At 30.4% G+C, this 23,698-nt stretch overlaps 1 protein-coding gene and 2 long non-coding RNA genes across 3 annotated transcripts in view; 1 reads left to right on the top strand and 2 right to left on the bottom strand.

The window, feature by feature from the left end:
- The window catches only part of LOC129957565 (uncharacterized), a 28,237-nt gene extending 20,599 nt beyond the window's left edge, over window positions 1–7,638 (top strand). Inside the window, exons 2-3 of the long non-coding RNA XR_008782777.1 lie at window positions 1,962–2,049; window positions 7,196–7,638. This is a non-coding gene — a long non-coding RNA (uncharacterized LOC129957565). The remainder of the gene's footprint in view (window positions 1–1,961; window positions 2,050–7,195) is intronic.
- On the bottom strand, window positions 1,724–10,503 carry LOC129957564 (uncharacterized). Its single transcript, XR_008782776.1, has 3 exons — window positions 10,452–10,503; window positions 7,880–8,036; window positions 1,724–1,894 (listed from the first exon to the last, which is right to left on the bottom strand). It is a non-coding gene; the product is annotated as an uncharacterized LOC129957564 (long non-coding RNA).
- A 10,374-nt stretch (window positions 10,504–20,877) lies between these two features.
- On the bottom strand, window positions 20,878–21,585 carry LOC129956507 (protein starmaker-like). Its single transcript, XM_056068427.1, has one exon. The coding sequence runs from the start codon at window positions 21,583–21,585 to the stop codon at window positions 20,878–20,880; it is 708 nt and encodes a 235-aa protein (XP_055924402.1).
- Window positions 21,586–23,698: the final 2,113 nt, after the last annotated feature.

Raw genomic sequence — 23,698 nt, 5'->3', positions numbered from 1 at the left:
TATAGTCACAATTCAAGCAGGTTTCGGTCTTCTAAAAACATGAGTGTACATTTCACGCAGATTGTCTCAATTGAAAACAGAATTCTATAAAGCCCGTATGCCTTAAACAGAATTATAAACACACCGAGCTTCGCTTTCTTCAATATATGTCAGATTTAAGAACATCTGACTTCAAAATCTGATGAATTCAATTTCTGATGAATCTAGAGATGCAAACTGATAAACTAGTAAATTAATGCATCTAGTGTTGAAAATTTCATCTGTTTTTTGTTTTCTGCTTGATTTGAGATACAAATGAACTTTCTTAATGATTATATCTTTGTTTTTTGGAATATTGATGAATTGGAAATTAAAATGTTCGATTTGTTTGGTTCAACATTTTACTTTATTAATATAAATTATAAATATAAGTGGCTTTTTTTCAAATATCGATCTATTTCATCAAGAATTTTTTCTGAATTCATTTCGATGGATGGCTTTAGTTCATAATAACCAATTATAAACTTAAATATTTTAAACAACATGCCTACGATTTCTCTTTCATCATATCACTTCATATAAAACGAAACAGCTGGTCATCTTTAGCGGCTTGTTGATTACTACCAACCAAACAAAGTAGCAGTCCAATAGTTCAGTTGGTAGAGAATTGAACTGTAAATCGGCTGTTCTCCGATTCGAATTCTAGCATCAATAGACAAATAAAAACAATCAATGTTTTAATTAAAAATTTTATTTATGTTCTAGACAATTCTATGTCTATAAAATTTTGGACAATTATTCTAGAACATTTTATAAAGATGCAAGAACTTGATCTTACGTGGGTAAATTTTCTTATTTATGAGTTACTTCGATTTAAGAAATATAGTTAAGTGCTAAATTGTGGATTAAAATTCCTTGTATTTTTATCGCGTTATGAATTGTAGTTAGATATTTATTTTTTTACTTTAATTTATTTAAAAACCATATTTAAGCTTACTTATATTTTCAACCTAGACCCTTAAATAAAAATTTCAGATATTTTAGTTGAGAAAACGAAAAAAAAAAAAAAATGTCCGGATTAATAATTGAACATTAAAAGTTTTGTGTTAAAAATTATTATTAATTTCTTTCAGTCTATTACTATGAAATCAAGTCTTATGCAACATGTTTTTACAAAATATTTTCTGTCATATACGAAAAACTTTAAATGTGAATTAAACAAATAGTTCTATAATCTTGATATTGAATCCTTAAACTGAATGAGTGCTTCACAATGTGGAAAAAAAATCGTGTTATTAATCAGTCGAAACCCAATATTTATGAAAATAAAGCTTCTGTTGTAGTTTAGAAACTAGATAATATATTTCTTAAGCCATTCGCAACATTTTAGGCAAATTATTTGATAAATCTATAAGCTATAAGATTTTTGCTTTGTATCTCTTTTGGACCAAAAAACAGCTGTTTATTCAAATTTAAAAAAAAACAAAAACATTTACCATTTTACTCATATAATTTCCCTACCCTCTTTATGCAAATATTAAAAAATATAACTATTTTCGAACGTTTCTCAAAACTAGTCACACGCCTTATAGAAGCTGGCATAAAGATAACTCCTTTATTAAAACACACACACAACGCGCGCGCGCGCGCACACACACACACACACACACACAAAAGTTTTTTTTTATAATACCTGTATTTAAATACAATTCAACAATAAATTATTTTCTGAGGACTTTTCCATACTGTGATTTGTATCATGGCTGTATCTCATAAGGGCCATGCTCTTTATGTATCAAGCATTGTTGGTAATTTATAGGCTGGGCCACTGTTTTTTGAATTTTCTGAAACTGCCAAAAGATTCTTCTGATCAGGATTGCCATCTGAAAGATAACTCTGCACAGGAGAATAAATTCTGTAAAAGGAAAATTTTCATTAGTAATCGTCACTAACAATGCGTTAATTTCAGTTATTTTATTTAGTTATAGGTAGAGTAGAATTCCAGTTACTTGAGCGGGACTGCAACTAAATCTTCCCAATTAAAGACAGTGAAAAAATTGACAATGGTGGGTAAGTTCGAGCAGTGTTATTTTAAAAAGTATGTTCAGCACAAAATGTAAACATCGTTCCGTAGTCATTAGTACAGCATATTTAAATTTATCCTCACTTCAAAAGAAATAGTATTTTTCACTATTTCTTTTGAATCCAATCTATCCAATTCGTCATTCGTTTCTCTTTCAGATATAAAAGTTTTTTGCAAAAATAATTCCCTTGCTAAATATAAATGAAAAATTTAAGCTTTAATTCATGAAAATATTTCTACATTCTATAAGCAATAATATTTAAAATTTGGACAAAAAGTACCACTATGCTTTCTAGTATTCTTATAAATAATATTAAATGTTTTAAATCAAGTTTCGCCCTTCAAAATCAATTGTCAAACTTCATAACACATATCTAATAGTTAAGATAAAAAAATTAGAATATTGAGTAGTAACAATATTAATTGATTTTAACTAAGGATTATTTTTCAAATGTATTAAAATTTTAATCTTTAGTATGGAATGTTTGAAAGCATTTTTTTTTTTTTTTTTTTTGTTTCCCTTAACATAAAGGCAATTGGCAAATTGAACAGATCTGCTCAACATGGTTTTCAGAACTATAATTAGCAAAACTTTTAGTTGATGTGTCAAGAATGAGTATTTTGGTAATTATCTGACATAAACAAAAGGCTTTTATATTGAGATTCACAAAATGATCATGTCTTAACAATATATAATCATTTATGGTTTTAAACCATGCATTAAATACTTTGATATAAGTGATTCGGAAAATAAACTACCAGATTCGAAAAATTTAACTAGATGATATTTGTTTTCAATTATTAACTAAAATTGTACTTTATGTAAATTTAGTGCGCATTCCCTACCAAAAAATGAGGTTATGCTCACGTCTTAAGGGGGATTGGGAAGCTAAATATTGTATAATTCATTTCCATCTCTTAGCTAGATGTGGTTCAAAAATGTATTGACTAAACCATTTATAGGAAAGATGCAACATCATTCAATTAATATTTTTTATATATTGTCACATAGGCCGGGTAGCCTGGTTGGTAAAGCGTCGGATTCGCGGCCCTTAGGTTGCGAGTTCGAACCCCGCCGGCCGAAGATTCCCCGCGTGCTTGGTGGCTGACGCGCGTTAAATCTGTAGTGGTCGCAAAGTCCTCCATGTCGAGAGTAATACCACTGGGGGTACTGGATCAGAGGTGATCGTTCTCTCATTCAAGTCTAAATTACGATCTATGAATGAAATGCGAGAATGAAGTTCCTGTAAAAAAGGTTGTGACGTGTGTGTAGTTAAGTCATACCTATGGCGCTACTATAGAAACAAGAGGCGCTCCTCCTCAGGCTAAAATCGGCTGTCCTCGAACAGCGGGCTTGTCCATGGCAAGTGACATAAGAAAAAACAACATATATTGTCACATAGAATTCTGTATAATCAAATTAGAAAATAGAGAAGTCTTTATTGACTAGATGCGAGCAGCAAGCATTCAAATGACTGACCTGCCATCCGCTTGACAACTTAAGAATTAAATATTCAAATTACGTTAATTTGCATACATCGGAAATTAAAAATGAATAACACTTCTCTCAGGTTCGAACCACCGACCTGATGATCCGCAAAAGTAACTAACTCCAAGTGATTTCGTATAATTCAGCGTATAAATGTGATATTCCCTCGTTCCCATAAGTTTATTGTGGACCTCCGATCTCGGACAATATAACCCTGAATTCGGTGCCCTGCTGGCTCCCTGTCGGTTTATTGGAATCCTTGAATTTTCCTTGTTTATTGAAGTCTTTTTAGAATCCGCACATCATTACCAATCCAAGAGATTTTATTGGAAAAAAATCCTAAATTTTGTATAGAATTTTAAATTTTGAATAAGAAAACAAATTTAAATAATGTAATAATTTTAGATATTTAATACTATGCAAAAATATTGTTTTATAAGAAAAATCATATACAAATTTTAATACCTTTTTACTTTATTGATACATAATACATAAATATCGATCTCAAGAATTACTCTATCTCTTAAATAGCTTTGCTTTTATGTTTTAAACACTCGCTGGGAAAAGTAATTCGATGCATAATTATTTATTTATTACATTGAAAAATGAATTCACAGCTTCTTACCACTCTGCAGGTATTTTTAAGTCAAAATGACGTACCGTCTGGAGTGGTGTGTGAGAGGAGCCTCAGAGTGCTAAGTGGCTAAAATATCAAGTTCGTCTGTGATTGGCTTCTTTTCCTTAATGGAGCCTTTTATATGCAGTTTGATAAGAAAAATGTATCGATTCTACTGACTATCAATAAAAGGAGATAAATGTAAGTAGGATTACAACAAACTACTGACTGTCTTTAAATTTGTTTTAGAGCGATGACCAATCGATCTCAGACAGACGAATATACTTGATGAAAGGAGCCAAAGTACGAAACGGAAAAGAAATCTTTTGAGAAATAATCGGGATGCAATAAATGCAATTATGCTGACGTTCCTTAACTTTTTAAAACAAGAGACGTCTGATATTCCATGATACTTCATTTTCCACCAGTATTTTTGTATTACACTATGGCGATCCTTTTGGATCTCTTGGCGATAATATATGCATAGCAAAAGCTTATTTAGGCCTAAAAAGAATATCAATTTCATTCCCTTTCTTTGTTTATAGTTAACACATTACAAAAATAGAATGTAATTTGTTTGAAAAGAACGAAAAACAAAATTAATTAAATTAAGAAAGCACTACTAATATTTAAATATCTCTCTATTTTTTTTTTTTTAAATTCTTTTCGGCAAGCTGGAAGGCAAAGATAGATTCCTTTTCATCTAAGATCTTGCAGTTATCGAAAACTTTATATTCAAATGTTGTTCTTAATGAGGCGCTAATTCCACTATTGGATTCATTTTTCGATCTTCAGTATTGCGAAAGTGATATCGAAAATTTCCACCCCCTTTGAACTAGATGAGCCACTTATGATCATCCGAGAATTTCACATTTTAACAATGTATTTTAAGGCAGATAAAATCCAAGCAAAGTTATTCTAGTTTTTCTGTTCACAAGATAACATGGGAAAAGCGTTATACGCACATACATAACTTTTGAACGAAGAGTAGTTTTGGGTTCTAGGGATGATGATCGGTCCGCAGAAATTTCCCTAAAGTCGCGTCATCATTGCAACAGTTGGTAATTCTCCTATAGGAATTTACCTAAAATCTTACCTCACTAGTTAATGGGAGTTTGATTCATGGATACGACATAACTCGAAGATTATGGATATTGTTACGAAATTTCCGGGGTTCGTTTGGATAGTGAGTTATACGGTGTGGAGAACACTCAATCAGCAGTAGAAAATGAAACAACGACGTTTATTTACACGAAGACACACAGGACAGCACAAAAGACGATTATCTTCAGCCGAGACGTGCAGCATACAACCAGATTCTACTGTAGACAGTAGAGCACAGCTTAGTTCAGCACTAGCTTGACCCTGTCGCTGCTCCGCTTATCGCTGGAAGACCAGTTCTTCACCGTCGATTCCGACTACTTTCCTCCGTTGATCCCGACTTACTCTCTCCGATCTGGTTCACGACGACCGGCAGCTGCAGGCTGCTCCTTTTATAGGTATCAGGAGGCGGGGCTAGAAGCCTCTCAACCAATCAGGAACGTTCGAGGCTTTACTCGGTTCCTACTGGACGGATCGGGAAAATTCTCGATGTTTCGGGTATAATCTATTTTGGCGCCAAAGTCGCCAAGTCGCCAAATGGTCGCCAAGCTCTGGGACCTCCTATGGAACCAACTATGCTGGGAAGCCGCATCACAGATTCGTAACAATATTATTACTATGCAGCTCAAAAAACAAAACAAAAAAAAACAATGAAAAATGAATTACCCACATTTCTGGTAAATTGTTATATTTAATGTTGTTAACAGCAATAACCAAAATGCTAAAATGACATTAAAACGGAAAGAAAACCTTACTTTGAAATAGTCCCTGTCACTGTTGTTGAATATTAAAGCCAGGAAAGATTTTATAGAGCCCTGGGCAAGGCTCCTTTTCTTTCAGAAAAACTAGAATCTGTGAGAGAATAAATTATTTTTATCGAACAAAAAATGATTTTCATACTGGATAGCAAAAAACATGTTAGATAACTGAGCGTTACACAAATTTTAAAGAGAAAAACATTCAACAGTTTTAGACTCGGATCATTTAGAATATTCTAGCTGCAAATATTGTTGGATCTATTTCATCTTTTAACAAGAATTTTCTCCAACTGGGATTTAGACATAAATATTTCGAATTCATTTTTTCCCGGAGAAATCGCACTCCAAGAACTATAATTTTTATATAATTTATTTTGTTTGTATCCAAGGCCTTTTAATCTAAAACCTTGATTATAAGCATCGCGAAAAGTTTGCTAAAAGATGCTATTACTTATAATACTGGCTTTCATTTAATAAGACTTCCACGTATCATCTAAAGAAAACGTAGAATGCCATCCAAAAATTTTTAAACGCATAAAAGATATTTTAATAGCTGAAGTGTTCTTTGTAAGGGTTTCTTAATTTTTGTTACTTTTTCTATTCTTGCCTTTCGTTATTTGCTGACAAATGATATTCTCATTTAAGAATATGCTGATCATTATCAGAGAAATTGATATTTTTTTGACCTAAATATTCTTTGCTATACATCGAACTGTTGCAATTCATCCTCAAGGTCGTACGTAAAAGCTATGGTGATAATTATAAACTAAAAATATTGCATATCCAAATTAATTCATGCATTTTTTTTGTTTACTTTTCAGGGAATGTGCAACCGAAAATTATCGATCGATTTTGATGGAATAAATTTTATTGCACGTTAAAATAAACAGAGAAGAATTTTTTTTTAAAATAATGAAAAATAGTCTTCTTTTAATTAATTTTTTTACTAAATTTAAGCTATATGCGAGAGCGGAGGATATAAGGTTTTGGATTCTAAGAACCATGAAAATGAAATTCTGCAGAAATCGTCATGAAGTCGTATCATGATAACCATTGCAATAAGAATATTCCTTTTAGGAATTTATTTAAAATTCTTTATAATATCATGCTTTGTACTAATTTATAATAATGATCTTATCCTTTTAATTTGAAACATCGTTGTTTTGTAGGTACCCAAGAGCTATACTAAGTTGGACATGTTTTGCAGAAATGGAAAAACATTAAAAATAAATGGAAATTCTAGCATTATTTGGGAATAGTAGGCTGGAAATAAGTCAGAATTGTTCCATCATTTGGATCTCTGTTACGAATTTCACTCTGATCGCTCCAAAAGTACAATACAGAGTTCGTTTGGTGTGAGTTTATGGAAAAGTGGTTGGATATTAGCCAGTAGATCACAAATTTTTCTCAGAAGAATAATCCTCATTTTATCCCAAATTGTCATTGTCATATTATGTTGTGTATTTTATAATATTTAAGTATTGCTTCTGAAATAATGCCCTTTAAAAATTACTAAACGGGAGAGATTATGCCAATTTTGAGATGATGTCGATAGCCTTAAATAAGATTATCATCGAAACGAAGCACTCTACCAAAGTTAGTTTGAGAAAGATTTCCGAGCAGTTTTAATGGCGAAAGTAAAGTCTTTGGAAAGAACGAAATTCATCAATGAAACCAAATGGCATTCTTCTTAAAATGGAAGAATGCTATTTGGTTTCAATTTTAAAAATGTATGCATTTCTGATATACATGTAGATTATTTGAAAACATTAAAATTACATTTTTCTCAAAATAATTATTTCTAAATACAGAGGCTAAAGTTATTGAATTGTTTTGTTGCCTATGATGCTTACCTCATATCGAATAGCATGTTACCGAAAATTCATTCATAGTTTGTAAAGTTCCTAGAATTTTCTGGTTCTCGAGAACAGTCAACAAATCATAATACCAGAGCCTCGGTATATATAGACTTGGGTCGTAACAGCTGCTTCGTTTCAGGGATGCCTTCGTCTGAAATTAAGAAGGAAATTGTGGCTAGAAAAATATTCCAGCGATTAGTTGCCTTTGGCTGGTTGATCAAATATTATAAGTTAATAAAATCTTTATGTGAAATTATGAATTATCTTTATTTGTGAAAAATTAAAGATTCCAAGAATCCTAATCTTTCAGCAATAAAAACGTTATAAATACTTAAATAATGAAAACTGTTTACAATTCTTTGAAACAATGAAAATTAATACAGCAAACTAAGCCTAAAAATTTATTAAAATAGAAAAATTGGATATGTTTGTTTTTTAACCTTCAACAAAAGTTACCGGAGAAAATGAATGAAATCAGCTTTTCTAGTTTCAGTAAAATTCTAATCAAAACTTAGGTTAGCCTTAGAAAGGATTAGACCACATTTTAATACATTCATTATCGCGACTCATACTTGATGATCAATCCATTTATTTAATTAGATGACTTTTTCTATTTTATAGAAAAGGAGTAATCTAATTAAATAGGTATTAAACACAGGTGAGTCACGCGGCAATCAAGCAATGCTGCATACACGAGTTTCGGCAGAAAAACTGATCTTTTTTTTTCTTTCTACATTTAGAAACAGGGCGTTACAATAAGTTGACAAAGATGTGACATATCAGGATCTTTAGATTTAATTAAAAATAGTTTAAAATGTATTCATCGTACCTAGGTTTATTACTTATGTGGTGACGAAAAATTGATAGTGCATTATCCATACTTTATTTATAAATTTAACAACAAGAATTATTTGCAGAAAGATAAAATTCAAAAGCTATATAAATCTTTTTATTAATTCTCACCATTACCTAAAGTTGCATTTTAGTTTAATTATTACTTTAATATTTTGTGACAGAATCGGTTGATATTATTTCTGTTTGGGCCATATCCTTAGAGGTACTTGAGCTCTTTGTTTTAAATAAATCTATTAATTATTTCATTGCTATACCATATATTTACGGCAATAGTCTGAATCCGATGTTTCCAACAGAGATGACAACTGTTTGTCCTGTTCTATCACCACACATTGGAATTTAAAACTCCAGATTATTGCTAAAAAAATCAAATATACATTAACAGAAATAAACTAAAATAGAATTCAAAAACGTTTTGGCTTAAGGCCTTTAGAATAGTATGAATGATTTATATGACTATCAAAATTTGTAGCTTAAAAATATTTTAAGACCTATTAAAGAAGCTATTAAAAGACCAGGTACATAAAATACTTAAGTGAAAATTTTAATGAACTTTATTATTGGCGAACCGGCTGATAACCAAAGGCGGCTGGTGTGCAATAAACATAATTTAAATAAAACGGCTTTAATATTAAATAATATGACGGAGTCATCGTCAAAAAATTATATTTAAATGATTTATTTGATGATTGATTTGATTTTTTAATATATAAAAAACATTCTTGGTGAAGAGTAATTAATCAACATTCTTAGTTAACCAATACATCAATACCGTTTCGGCAAACTACCAAATATGTATCAATATTCTTAGTTAACCAATACATCAATACCGTTTCGGCAAACTACCAAATATGTATCAATATTCTTATAATAATCAAATCAATCATATATAACTAATAATCTACGCTATCCACCTTGAGGAAACTAATAATTTGACTAATTCGAACAAATCTGTGATGTAAAATCTTTTTAATAATTCGTTATATAATGAATTATAATCATTATATAATTCATTATATAATTCATTATATAATGAATATTATATAATGAATCTTGTTAGCAAAAAGTTCTTAATTTATCATTTAGGAAGCGATATTTTGTCTAAAATGCACTATTTTTTTATTTGGTATTCTAACGCAAAATTGATAACGTACAAAATCACAGACAATTTTAAAGTTATAGGTTGAATTATACAAAATTGTTATTAAGCATTAATAATTTTCCACCGATTACATAAAACAAACAATACTGGTCTATCATTATGATGCTTCATACATAGAAAAACTTCTTTGTGCAAATATGGTAATACAAACCAACAAAAAAGTATGTAGTAAGAAGCCATTATACACTAAAATGATTTAAGCACCATTTTCTGTGAAAGTACCTGAAACAAATGCAATATAATGCAATCAAATAATTTTTGGAATGAAAATATTGCTACAAAATATACAGAAAAATTTATTCAAAAATTCTTTTAACTAAGATTACATCATTTAAAATATTGTGTTTGGAATTTTAAGCTAATATAAAAGTTATAAGTGCGCAATAGTATTTTTAGATACCATCATCAAAGCATTGCAACATTAAATTCGATTTCGTAGTTTCACCAATTATCAAACTCATACACATATTTGTTTATTTTTTGTAAAAATTAAATATATCAGAGTATAAGTAGTTGAAAATAATTTAAAAGATTCTAGTTTCTACTTACTATCAAAAACAAATTAAGTAGTCGTAGCAATCATCAACTTTAAGAGGAAAACACGTGCGAGAAAGGAGCACGTCTGCGACATTGCCACTTGTTTCAATATAATTAGCTTAGTTATATTAAAGTATTGTTTTGAACCAACAAGAACGTTTTTTCAGATGGACCTAATGATTTTGAATCAATTACGAACAATATCTGAGCTGGCATCACTACGCTATAATCAAATAGTTTAAAATATACCAAGCATATGAAATCTCGTATACAAAGATAAAGCATTATAACTGTCAAAAAAATTTGAACCCGAGATTTTGAACAATCTACACATTTCAGACCTCTTTGAGTTCGAAAAATACATTTTTTAAAAATGTCTGCCTGTCTATCAAAACTCTTTGAGCTAGAAGGCTGAAATTCGGCATACAGTTTTTACATTAAATTTCCAGATTTCTCTCAAATTTTGAGTAAAATCTGATCAGAATAAATCCGGCAATTCGAATATAAGTTAAAACGATAATTACAAAACAAACAGATAGATACAATTTGCTACACATATTTAATATCTATAGTGTGGACACCTTTCAAATTTTCAGCCGAATCCAAAGAGGAACTGACCGTCTGTCGGTCTGTTGTTTCAGAAACATGTAAACGCGATACATATAGACCAGACACAATATCATACACCAAAACGCAAGGGTTTAGATATATCAAATATTTTACAGGATTTTGAAACTACAAGTACATTTTTGCTTCAAATCTTTGTTTCAATTGGTTGAGAAAAACGCGTCTAAAACACAGATTTAATTTTCGAATACTATTAACCGCATGTCAGAGATTCATCGCCAAATAACTCGCCAGAAATCACATGATAGATTCAAACAAAATATTAACTTCACGCCAAAAGTAAATATTTTGTAATTATTCTACGCCAATGTCATATAAAGCATTCACAGGGTTGGCACCTTTATGAGAGAAAGTCTTATGGAGACCACTACCGCTGGTTGAAATTATGTTTGTCTGTCTGAGAGCGCGATAATTCAAAAATAATTTATGCTAGATGGATAAAATTTTATATATGAATTTAAAATCTAATTTTTGAATTTTTATCAACTTTAGAACAAAATCTGCTTCGACGAAGTTTGTCTGACCGGCTGTCAGTGTACAAGTAAATATAATGATTACGAAGTAAAGAGAACTCTACAGATAAAGTTTAGTATATAGATTTAGAATCTAAAAAGTAAATATGTATTAAATTTGGAACCAAATCCATCTTGTGATGGACCGTTCGTCGGTCTGTGTTCTCCCGAACTTGTAAATGCAACTCAAAAATGAAATGATTTAAATAAACGAAATTTGGTTCTGTGATCCTGCGACTTCATTTGCATTTTATCTAAAAGTTTGGTTTCAATTGATCTGAAGTAAGAATTTGAAAATATATAATCGAATTTTCTGGTTCTTGTGTATTGACCGCAGGCCATGGATTTCTCTTCCAAAAAATAGGTAATCTCGCGTTAGACGCAATAAAAATGTTAAATTCGCAATAAAGAGGCGCAATTAATGTTCTCCAATGTCATATGATTAATATGTAAGTACCAGTATTCTTTATTGTACTATGAAGCATAAAACGCTCATGCGTTTGAAATATATATAGGATAACACATTTATTAAAAAACATACATAAAAATTTCGTAGGACATTCCTGCTGGATCAATGAGCAAAATATTGGTAAAATAATATTTCAATTGTTACAAAGTAAACCATTTTTTTTTCTGATAACATCCTTCAAGGACATCTGTTTTAAACACATTTATGCATCTAATATATTAATATTTAAATTAATTCTCCTTCTTTTAACCTTTGCGATATTTTGACGAGGCAAACACGTTTGCTGAATAAATAAATTTTATTGTCTGATAACTGAAAGTAATATGGAATACAGAAGAAAAATGAAACCTTTAACCCTAAAACTTGATTTGTGTTTATTTATGTGCAAATAGTGCGAATGTTTTAGAAAAGAAATTAAAGATTATTTATACGCATCGATATAATAATATTCAAGGTTACCACAGCGAGAGGTAAGTGCACATTACCTCTCGAAAATCACGGGACGTGACAAAAAAGAGACTCTTCCAACCAGCGTAAATTGTGTAATACGCCATTGGAAGTTTAGGATAGTTTCATTTAGGCGATGTGCTCTTGTACGGCTCGAAACACAATCCATTTTCAAATCAAAATGCGTCACATAATTTCTACAAATAACAAAGAAAATATTTGCGTCTATAATCGCTCCATGGGTCAGATCATTTGGCAAGAGCTACCGAATTAGGTATACAAATTTGCCTCCGAGTTGGTAATGTGCACTTCAGAGCGATTTCTTTGAAATTTTCATTAGAATATTAATTAATTAAAAAATAACATATTTTGGGGTTTAGCTATGTTAACTCAGGAAAATATTGTTTCCGAAAATGAATTTTACACCACTTTAATTATTAAAATGATATTTTTATCTTATGAATGGTATCAAATAATCTAGCAATATTTTTTTTCCAAAATTTCGAGAATTTTTTTTAAAATATACACTTTTTTCTGCATACATTTCATTCTTGCGATGGAATTTAAATCGTTTTCACTGTTTCATCAAATATTTAACCATGCTTTCTCCCTTTTTTGTGTTTTCATTTCTTTTTTTTAAATACAGTTAACAAAAGATGGTACAAAACTTGCAAAAATATGCAACTTAGAATTTTGAATAATATCAGTTAAACTATTTAACAATTTTTCCCCTCAATTTCGGGATTTCTTTTTTCTGATTATGTTTAAAAATATATTTTATTTTTGTGATGAGATTTAAAACATTTTCATTGTTTCATCAAATAGTTAACCACGAGTTTTCTTCCCTTTTTGTGTTTTCGTTCTTTCGTTTTGAAAAGATAATTAAAAAAAAAGACGGTGCAAATTCGCAAAAATATCCAACTTACAATTTAAGGAAATGAGAGCGATGTATTCTTTCTTGAAAAAATTTGTGGAGAAAAGTTCATTGATATATTAAACAAATTACGACAGTCCATGTCAGTATCAGCAAAATAAATGACACTCCGGACAGATAATTTTTTCACCCCCAACCCGATTATCCCATTTGGCTGCAAAGGAAACAAAAACATTTTGAATTTTCATCGCCGTCTTCCTATCTTCAACACTGGTTTGTGCATTTAACATATTTGTACACTAAAGAATTTATGATTTTGTATTTGCTTGGAGTAAAGAGTACCTCACTAGGTTAATATGCTTGCTTCTGGCATTCATTCTGTGCGAATGAGTAACAAAAGCAGGCATTTAATAATTAAATAGCATACTAGACAGAATTGCAAACAATGAATACTTTCTCCAAGCTTCTAAAATTAATGTCTATATGTATAAATTTAATTTCAACTTCTAGAATCATTGTAAGTGCTATCAATTCACATGATAGTCACAATTGCGTATATCACCCACACTCTAGTTTTCCATAGTCGTACGATGACTTGAAATACCGTAGAATACGGTAATGTTTCAATTTTCTTACAATCGGATTGCTGTTAAATATATAATGATGTTTGTTAATAGCGACAAGCATCGTATAAAAGGCTCTAAGAGGTCGATCGTTTAATCTACAGACATCCAAATTAACCTTTTGAATTCGGATGGCTTTTCTCAGGCACCATTCAAGACAATTCATCAGTTTGACATGTTATTTTTAATTACATTATTTTCGAAAATGTAATTAAAAAAGGCTCGAAAAAATAGATTGGTTTTTTGGGAAAATTCAATCTAAAATAACTATTATGTGAATAATTATCGTCGAATTATTTTTCCGAGTGCAAGGAGTTAACAGTTTATTTCTTAGATTAATTCTTACTACAAAATTTTTCAGAAAACGAATTAGATTTTTTTTTTATTTTTTTTTTTTATTTAAAAGTATTTTTTTTTTTTTTTTTTTGCTTTTTTTAAAAAAATTGCAGAATATATTATTGCTGAAAAATCTTTATGTTCTAAAATTTGGGTAAAAGTGCAGTTTTGTGTGACTCTTGCTGTGCCAAGAATGCCAAGTCGCCAATAAAGATGGCGGACAAAATAAACAAGCACTTCTGCGAAACACTGTTATCACTTTATGCATTAAAATTATGATCTTTACTGATAAGTATTGTAATTTTTATTTTAATCTGAGATTCTTTTTTTTTTTTAACCTTTGGGTTTATTATCGCTGTTTATCTGAACAATTTTGAAATAAAGAAGTTTTTCAAACCGGCTGTGTGTAAAGATCAAAATTTAGAGCACGCGATGCCTTTCGGCATCTGAAGAAGGCACCGGGCAGAATTTTTTAACTTAAAAAAAAACGTCCTACGGCTTCGCTAGCAGCGTGAGCGCTAGCTAGCACATTGAACATATGGACTGTGTGGGTAACAGGAACAGTACATACAAACATCCTTTCTGCGATCAACTCGTAAGAATATATATTTCATTCACCATTCATCCGTTCTTGCACAATTACCGACATAATAAATTGTCTAGAGAACCATAGCACCAAAAGAATTACGAGAACTGCAAGGAATTCCACTGCAGATTTTTAAAGTAAGAATTCAGACGATTTTTGAAAACGCCTACCGACAGTTAAAAATTGCAAACAAATCAGTGTTTTCTGTTCGTATTCACATTAAAAATAAAATTGCTTATTAGTAGTAAAAAAAAACTTATAATACAAATCCAAATAAAAATCTATTAGATTTTTTTTATTATTTTTAATTTCACATTTTTCATAAAATAGTTGTAGTTCATGTACAACTCAACCATTGCAAAAAGTAGTAAACAAAACAGCATTAGGGTTGCTAGAAGATCGTTTCATGGGGTTGCCATATTGGCGACAAACTCAGGGGGCACACTACACTAAACTTCAACCAAAATATGTTTTATTAATATAGATTTTATCTGCAAATAACCTTTCTTTTTTCTTCTCTTTTTCTAAAAACATTTAGAAATATGTTCAACATATTTTAGATCAATATTTTTCATTGCTTTTATTTCTGGATTTACATCAACTTGCGTTGTTATTATACTAAATACATTGTTCTGTGTGCGCTATCATAACAATACAATTAAAACCAAAACTTAACATTTTCATATTTAACTATGAAATAAAGCGAAACGAACAGTCTACATATCATTAAGATACGATGCTTTGTAGTGGTTCGAATCTTGATTAAAATACTTATTTCTTGTGCAAGATACTGTGAATTCCGCAATCAAATACATGTTGTGCACTTGTTAAAGTGTTTGGTTTGTTAAAATGTTAATTTGTTGTGAGTGAATTGGCTGAATAGTATGACTGTCTGAGATGTTATTACATAAACTTTATTATCTTATTTTGTTGTTGTTTGTATTTCACAGTCCAGTAAGTGCATTAAAACTAAATAAATATAAGCTTTTTCTAACTTGAAATTAGTATTTGGATGGTTTGAAATTGCGGTGGAGCTAAAAGATATTTGTTACTTTAATCCAAATCAAATTGAATTCAATTCAATTGAAGCACCTACATTCAATTTAGACCCAAAATGTCTTTACTTAAGATAAAAATGAATTGCTGTGTGTTGTCGATCTATAAGCTAGACCATTTCACCTGAAGCTACTAAACTTGATAAGTATATACATTTGAGGGCGATTTTTTAAAAATTTTAATTCATCAAAAATTAAGCTTTTTTTTTTTTTTTTTTTTTTTTTTTTTTTTTTTACGATATATTTGAAAATATTACATCAATGAAATAATTTTTGCATCGTCTTGAAATTTAAGAAGTTATTTTTTGAATAATACCAAATTTTTGGCTATATTTTTTTCCATTTTCAAAAATTATACTAAGCATGTTTTTAAATATTATAATTATAATATATTCAGGTAAAATAAAAATAAAATTTAATCTGCACGAGTTCGTTTTATGCGCATTAAAAAAAAACAATTAGTTTTTATCAACGTGTTGCCATCACTTTGACAAAAGCTAAAATTAAAAGATTAAATAAATTCTTAATACAAACTAAACTTTGAAAAATGGAGTTTTCAGCACGTATCATATATTAAACGAAATAAATATAAAACATTTTCTTAAAAAAAAAAAAAAAAAAAAAAAAAAAAACCGCAGCAAATTTTTTTTTTTATTCTCTTTAAAATATTAATTCTATCGTATTATTTTATTAACGCAAATGTAGTTTAATTGAAATATAGCGGATATCCACCTTAATCTTGGCCAAGCTAATTTTTAAACATTTAATAAAAGACAAATGTTCAGTAAGGAAAATGGTTTAAATGAAATAACGAATTACATTTTATGTAGTTTGAATTAACAAAGACTTTAATCAATTACAGATTTTATATTTTTATTCAGACATTCAGTACTATGAGCTGCATTACATGAACTCTATTTTTATTGTAATAAACAAAATTCACGCAAAATCAGTGAAACTTACACTGAATAATCCTCCTAGATATTACATAAATTATAAAAAATATTTTATTGTATGCATAAGACTTGAACGATTCTATATTCTGAAGTGATATTTAAAAAAAAAAAATGTTTGATTTCATCCAAAATGTTTTTGTTAATTTGAAGGGAGGTCAAAGAAAACTAGGTAAATACATAGTACAATGAACAGAACGATGTAAAACATTTAAAACAGTATCGTTATATGACTTTCAAAATTTAAAACTTAACAATATTTGTTGAAATGGAACTTCAAAGTTACATAAAATATTTGATTGAAAGTTTCTAGGAACCGATAAAATTCGATACACAGATTTAATATCTATAGAGTATACACTCATCAGATTTTGTGCCAAATCCATGGGTTGGCTGTCTATCTGTCTGTACTTTCAGAAACGTGTAGAAGCGATAGTTCAAAAACGCTTATATATATATATCAAATATCAAATTTGGTGAAATTTTATGACTACAAATGCAGTTGCGTGTCAAATTTTGGTTTCAATCGGTTTGAAAATGTGTAAAACACAAATTCGATTTTTGGATCCTAACAACGCATTCTTGGGATTAATCTCCAATAATTCGCCAAGAATTATGCATTCGAGTCAGTAAAAATGCTAAATTCACGCCAAAATAATATTTTGCATTGTTGTACTCCAATACCATGCAAGGCGTTCTCTGGAATAACACATTTATTAGAGAGTAAACGAGAAGATTATGAAGAGGCCTCTCCCACTGGTTGATATATCTTTTCAAAAACTTGTTCGCACTCACATTATTAAAAATACCACCTTAAATTTACCTCTGAATATACTTTTAATTTGTTTATCTGCTATAACAGATATACTAAACTACAACTGACGTAATGGGCGTTGATAAAATTGAAATGTTACACACCCTATGCGATCATCGCCAAAAGGTGAGGAAACAGATATCGTGTGCCGCGTTTTTCTTCACTTTCCTTGACATTAATGCTGTATGTGCTTTATACATTTGTAGAAAATGACAGTGATTAATATGTTACTTGGTTTGAAAAGAGTTTGTATACAAGGTCTTGTAGCCACTGTGCCGGCCCTCTAAAGAAATGCAGTTGATGAAACCAAACAGGAATTATCCAGGGTTAAACAAATAGAAGATACAGGGAGGAGATTATGTCTGAAAAGGCGCGACAGTTGAACCTTGAACAGTCAAAATTCTATGGTAAAAATGACGCAAAATGTATTATCTTAAATGTAAGATTTTTAACCGTTATTAGTAGAAAATTAAGGTTTCGTAAAATTCCAATGAAAAATTAAATTCAAGATTCTTTTGAATACCATTCAAGCTGGCTGATTGCGTCAGAAGCTAGAGACCCAACAAGTATTTCTATTCACCATTTTATAATAATTACTTAAATAAAGGAAATTTTCAAAATACAGCTTTCTTTAAAACGGACTAAAAGGTATAATTTCTCTTAGCCCTTATTAAAATAATTTATTTTCTACTTTCTAGCCTTGTGTGTGTGAAATTTTGAAATAGATTTTAAACTTCGAGATGAGCAACACCTAATGACGAAATTTGTAACGCTTAGACAAGAAAGAGTTAATTGTGCATTGTCATCCGGGTTTTGAGTTATATTTAAAGTGTCAAGTCTATAGCTCAGTTAAATTTTAAATTAATACTCAGGAATTTAGTTTTTAATCGACTGCAAAATTGGTACCTGACAGACAAACAAGAATATGAGTTAATAAGAGCATGTTAAAAAGAGCATCATGAAGTCAAATTTCATTATAAACATCATTGTTTTACATTAGAATTTGGTTTATGGTACTTTAAGACAAAATCAAACACATCAATTTTAAATATACCAGGGTCATATTCAGTAGAATTTAATTAAGTTTAAAGTTGAAGAATTTTATTTACATTGTTAATAGTAACAGAAGACAAAATTCTTAAACGGTGCAGTAAATAATCAGTTGCAAGAAATTAGCAGCGTTAATGAACTCAGGATAAAAGCATTGTTGTCTGCAATCAATTTTATTAGTCGATATATATGCAAGATATTTTAATAAACTTTTCATTTTCTATAGTATTTATTAGATAAAAAGGGTTTGAGATTAGTGGTCCAAGACTCAGCATTCTGATAAGATTGCTGCAGTCTCCGAAATGTTTATTAAAATATCCTGCATATATATCGACTAATTACAGTTCATTTAAACTTTCGTATTTTACTCTAAAATATAATTTCTTCAGTTCACAAACAAATTATTTTCTAATTTCAAATTTGTCAAAAGTATATCAAATGATCCTCAATATGCAAGGTTTTTACTTTTTAAAGACGAATTGGAAAATTCAAAGAAAGTCGTCGAAATTTGGAATATAAAAGTTGCATTCCATGAATACAAAAGTACGGTAAAGTTGAAGTTTAGTGTGCCCCTTTCTGCGCCAAGGATGCCAAGTCGCCAATGAAAATGGCGGGCTAAGTAAACAAACACTTCTGCGGAACATTTACGGTTACCACTTTCCACAATATAATTGATATTTTACTGATAAGTATTGTTTTTTTCACACCGGCTGCGCCATTCTGTTGCGTGCAGAGCAAAAATTAGAGCATGCGATGCCTTCGGCATCTGTAGAAGGCACCGGGCAGAATTTTTTAACTTAAAAAAAAACATCCTATGGTTTCATCCTACAGCGGCAGCGGGAACCTAGTAGCTTCGCTAGCACATTGAATGTAAGATCTGTGTGGATAACAGGAATAGTACATAATCAATAGAAAAGAAAGAACGGAGGACGTTATAGGAACGGATTTTAGAGGGAATTTTAAAGAATTAATGCCCTTACTTTATTGAATACACACTTAAAAGCAATCTTTCTTTCATCATCATCAAAGCAATCATCATTTCTTTTCACCAATTCGTAAAAAAATATATATTCCACTCGCCCTTCATCCATTCTGCAGGTGCGAAATACTGTCTTCCATCCCATTTACCCGACATCCATTCTTGCACAACTGCCGACATAACAAATTATCAAGGAAACCAGCCGTTGCAACACCAAACGAATAATGAGAACTGCGAAGAATTCCATTGCAACTGACTTTTAAAGTAAGAATACAAAATATTTCGTAAAGTAAGAATTCAGACGATTTTTTAAAGCGCATACTGACAATTAAAAATTGCAAAAGAATAAATATTTTCTGTTCGTATTCACATAAAAAAAAATTGCAGTGTCTCCTTAGTTGTAAAAAACTTAATTATAATAAAGAACAAAATTAACACCTTTAATCGATATTTATTATTTTTAATATAACATTTTTCTTAAAATAGTTGTTCATGTACAACTCAACCATTGAAAAAAGTAGTAAACAAAACAGCATTAGGGTTGCCAGAAGAGCGTACCGTTGGGTTGCCATATTGGCGACAAACTCGGGGAGGGGCACACTAATCTTCACTTTAACCCAAAAGTGCTCTTAAAACCTAGTAAATGTGTATAACAAGAAAGATATGCGACATTTCAAAAGATATTGTTACTAAAGTAAAGACATAAATAGAAATTTTTTAAATTGATATAATCTTTATAAAATGAATAAAGATGCATATAAATAAAAGAGTTTATTACATTTTTGATAAAACAAGGTTGAGATTCGTCAAACATTTAAAACATCTTTTCAACAAGAATCATGTTTCTAAAATTTCAGTCAAATCATATACAAGTTGTAAAAAGAGTCAAACATTACATTAAAAATGGTGTTATATTACTTCATAAATTTTACCAGCTTTAAATTTTTAGGTTACAGTTAACAGTAATCCTTACAGTTCATTCAGGTTACATACGCTGAAAATTGTTTGTTACTCACCAACAATTGTTTGTCCTTCATTTTCATGACTGAAATTCCGGTTGAAAACTCTCACATAGATGTCCGTGTTCTATTTTCTTTAAGTGCTGCACTTGAGTCACTTTCTTTTTGGAATTCCTTCATGTTCAGCAGTCACAGGTGGTGACTTCGCATCCAGGAGATTTTCATTCGAATCTTCATCTCGAGGCTTTTTAACAGCGTTTCTTTTGGATCTTTTCAACTTTTTTATTCTCTCCACTAGCTTTTGTTGAGCTGCTTTAATCCTCCACTTTTCCCAGTCTTTACTTCTGATTTCTTTGTCTATATCCTTTGAAGTACTTGGTGCAGTTGCACCATCCACATCTTCCATATCATCATGCACAAGGTCACGTTCAGAACACTTTAATGGTTCATTTGGCTTGATGGCATTCTTACCCCAAAAAAGAAATGGCGAAGAACTTCTAGAGTCGGCAAGATCCGAACTGCTTGGAAATGTTGCAGAATTGGTTTCTTTCTTAAATCTTTTCTCACTAGCTGTTGAATCAGAATCTGAAAAACTAATATCTTCCAAGCTCTCGTCAGAAGAATCGTCTTGATTTTTTTCATTGGAATTTCCAGCCTTGCTAGTGGAAGGACAATGATCGTTTTCGAATCGTGACCAATCTGCGTTCACCATTTCGTCTGAAGAACTATCTTCGTTGTAAATTAATCTTTTATAATTTTTTCCAGACATGCTCCTTGTTTTTCTCGTCGTTTCTTCAGCATTTTGTTTGGAAGAATGTTGCTTTTTCGATGATTTGGAAGACGATGGCCTTTTTCTATCCATTTCAAATTTTAAGGAAGTTAGCAATAAAAGTATTTAAGTATAATAAATTTCAGTTTTATATTTTCTTTATTATATCACGAAAACCAAAAGTCTTACGCAATTTGTACCTTGAGTTCTATTGAGGGAAAAAATCAATTCTGTTTTTTCTTAATTACTTATTTCATGACAAAGAACTCCCTCACCATTTTCAACTAGTCTGCAAGTCCCTAAAAACAAATAATCAAAGTATTCAGAAGAACTCAAACTTCTTGCTTTGCGCATGCTTGGGAAATTATCATCCAGCGCATGCTCGGAGAATTATCAACGTCATCCAGCGCATGCGCACATGGAAACGAGTTAAGATGCTACCATTTTTATTTTCTCGTATACCTAGTATAGAGAATGTATAACAATCGCCAAAAAATTCGGACCCAAGATTTGACGAATCTCCACGCTTTAGATCTCCATAAATTTGAAAAACACATTTTTGGGAAATGTCCCCCTGTCTGTCTGTGACAATAATAACTCAAAGAAAGATGAAATTTTATATGCACTCTTTACACAAAATTTGTAGACTCTTCTGTAAACTTTTGAGCCAAATCCGTTCAGAGAATATCTGTCTGTCCATCTGTTCAAATGTAATTTAACAAAATGACTATGAAACGAAGAGAGCTAGATAGATGATTCGGTATACAGATTTAACATCTATAATGCAGACACCAATTAAATATTGATCCAAATCCTATGAGGGGTTGATCGTCTGTCGCTTTGTACTCCCAGAAACATATAAATGCGATAACTCCAAAACGAAATGAGTTAAATATATTAAATTTTGTATTTGCAACTGCAAGTGCAGTCTTTTGTCAAATTGTGGTTTCAGTCGGTTTTATAAAAACGTGTCTAAAACACCAATTCGATTTTCGGATGTTATTCACTGCATGCCAGGTTTAATCGCCAAATAAGTCGCCAAAATTGACACGATAGATTCAATAAAAATGCTACATTCCCAATAAAGGTTAATATTTTGTAACTATTGTGCGCCAGTGCTATGCAAGACTTTCTCTGGTATAACGTCTTCATTAAAGAGTATGCGAGAAAGTTTTGGGGAAACTACGCCTGCTGATTTAAAAGTGCGATTGAAATTTATCTAAAAAAAACTAACCATAGACAACATTTGGTGTTCAAAATTAAGCTCTTACCAGTGTTATTTTTTCTATTATCAAATTAGAAGAAATTTTCTGTTCTAGAAAGGTATTGATTTAACTATGAATCCATAGAGCACTTGAATTTACCCGTAATTTTGCTTGGAATTATTGTTTATAAATGATTTAATTTTGGATTTATAAATTTAAAATTATGATAACTGAATGCACGAGCCGTACTCTGGCACCATAGATTAGGGATTAAAGTCACGGTAGCAAAATTAATGAGCTTAATGCTTTTACTTTTTATTTGCAAATATAGAAATTTCAAGTAATCTATTGACATTGGATTCGGATTAAAATTTACTAAAATATAGAAAAACAAAGTGAAAGTTCTTTTTTCTATTATAATGTTGAGATTAATTCAAATATACAGAATAGTCAAAGTTTTTTTCATCAATTATAAAAAATTCTTTTAAAAAAACTAATTTAATGTGGCTTATGGTTATTTTGACTTATTGCTATAATAACGCCAATAATGGCTCCATTTTGGCAGTAATCGAATGCAAAATCGCTTTTTCTGTATTAGTTCGCTATCTGTTTGACTAAAAAAAATTAAGAATATATCTTTTCCAAAGTAACACTTTTACGGTATGATATTCAATGTCTTTTTTTAATATAATTTATTTATTTATTATGTAATCAGAAAGACTTTATGACTATTCTGCATATTTTGTTTTAGTTTCCTGAGTAATAATGTTTTCTCATATTTGATAAAAGAATGCCAATTTTTTTCAAATAATAATTAACAGTATCCAAATACGGTTTGCTGGTACTTAAATAGTATATCGGCCTTGAATGTCATGTTCTCGAGTTAACCTTAAAGAATAAATTCTACATTAAGGTGAGTTAGTCTTAGTGAAAACCAAATCTCGGATCCGAGAACACAGGATTGTGGGTTAGAGTTAGATGCCACCGACAATCTTCTATTA

This window comes from Argiope bruennichi, chromosome 11 (genome assembly GCF_947563725.1).
Source record: "Argiope bruennichi chromosome 11, qqArgBrue1.1, whole genome shotgun sequence".
Lineage (NCBI taxonomy): Eukaryota > Metazoa > Arthropoda > Arachnida > Araneae > Araneidae > Argiope > Argiope bruennichi.
Note: the sequence above shows the minus strand (reverse complement) of the source record. Positions and strands in the feature narration are given on the sequence as shown.

Coding starts and splice junctions, on each gene's coding strand:
- LOC129956507 (XM_056068427.1), bottom strand. CDS start 21,585: ATGGATAGAAAAAGGCCATCGTCTTCCAAATCATCGAAAAAGCAACAT.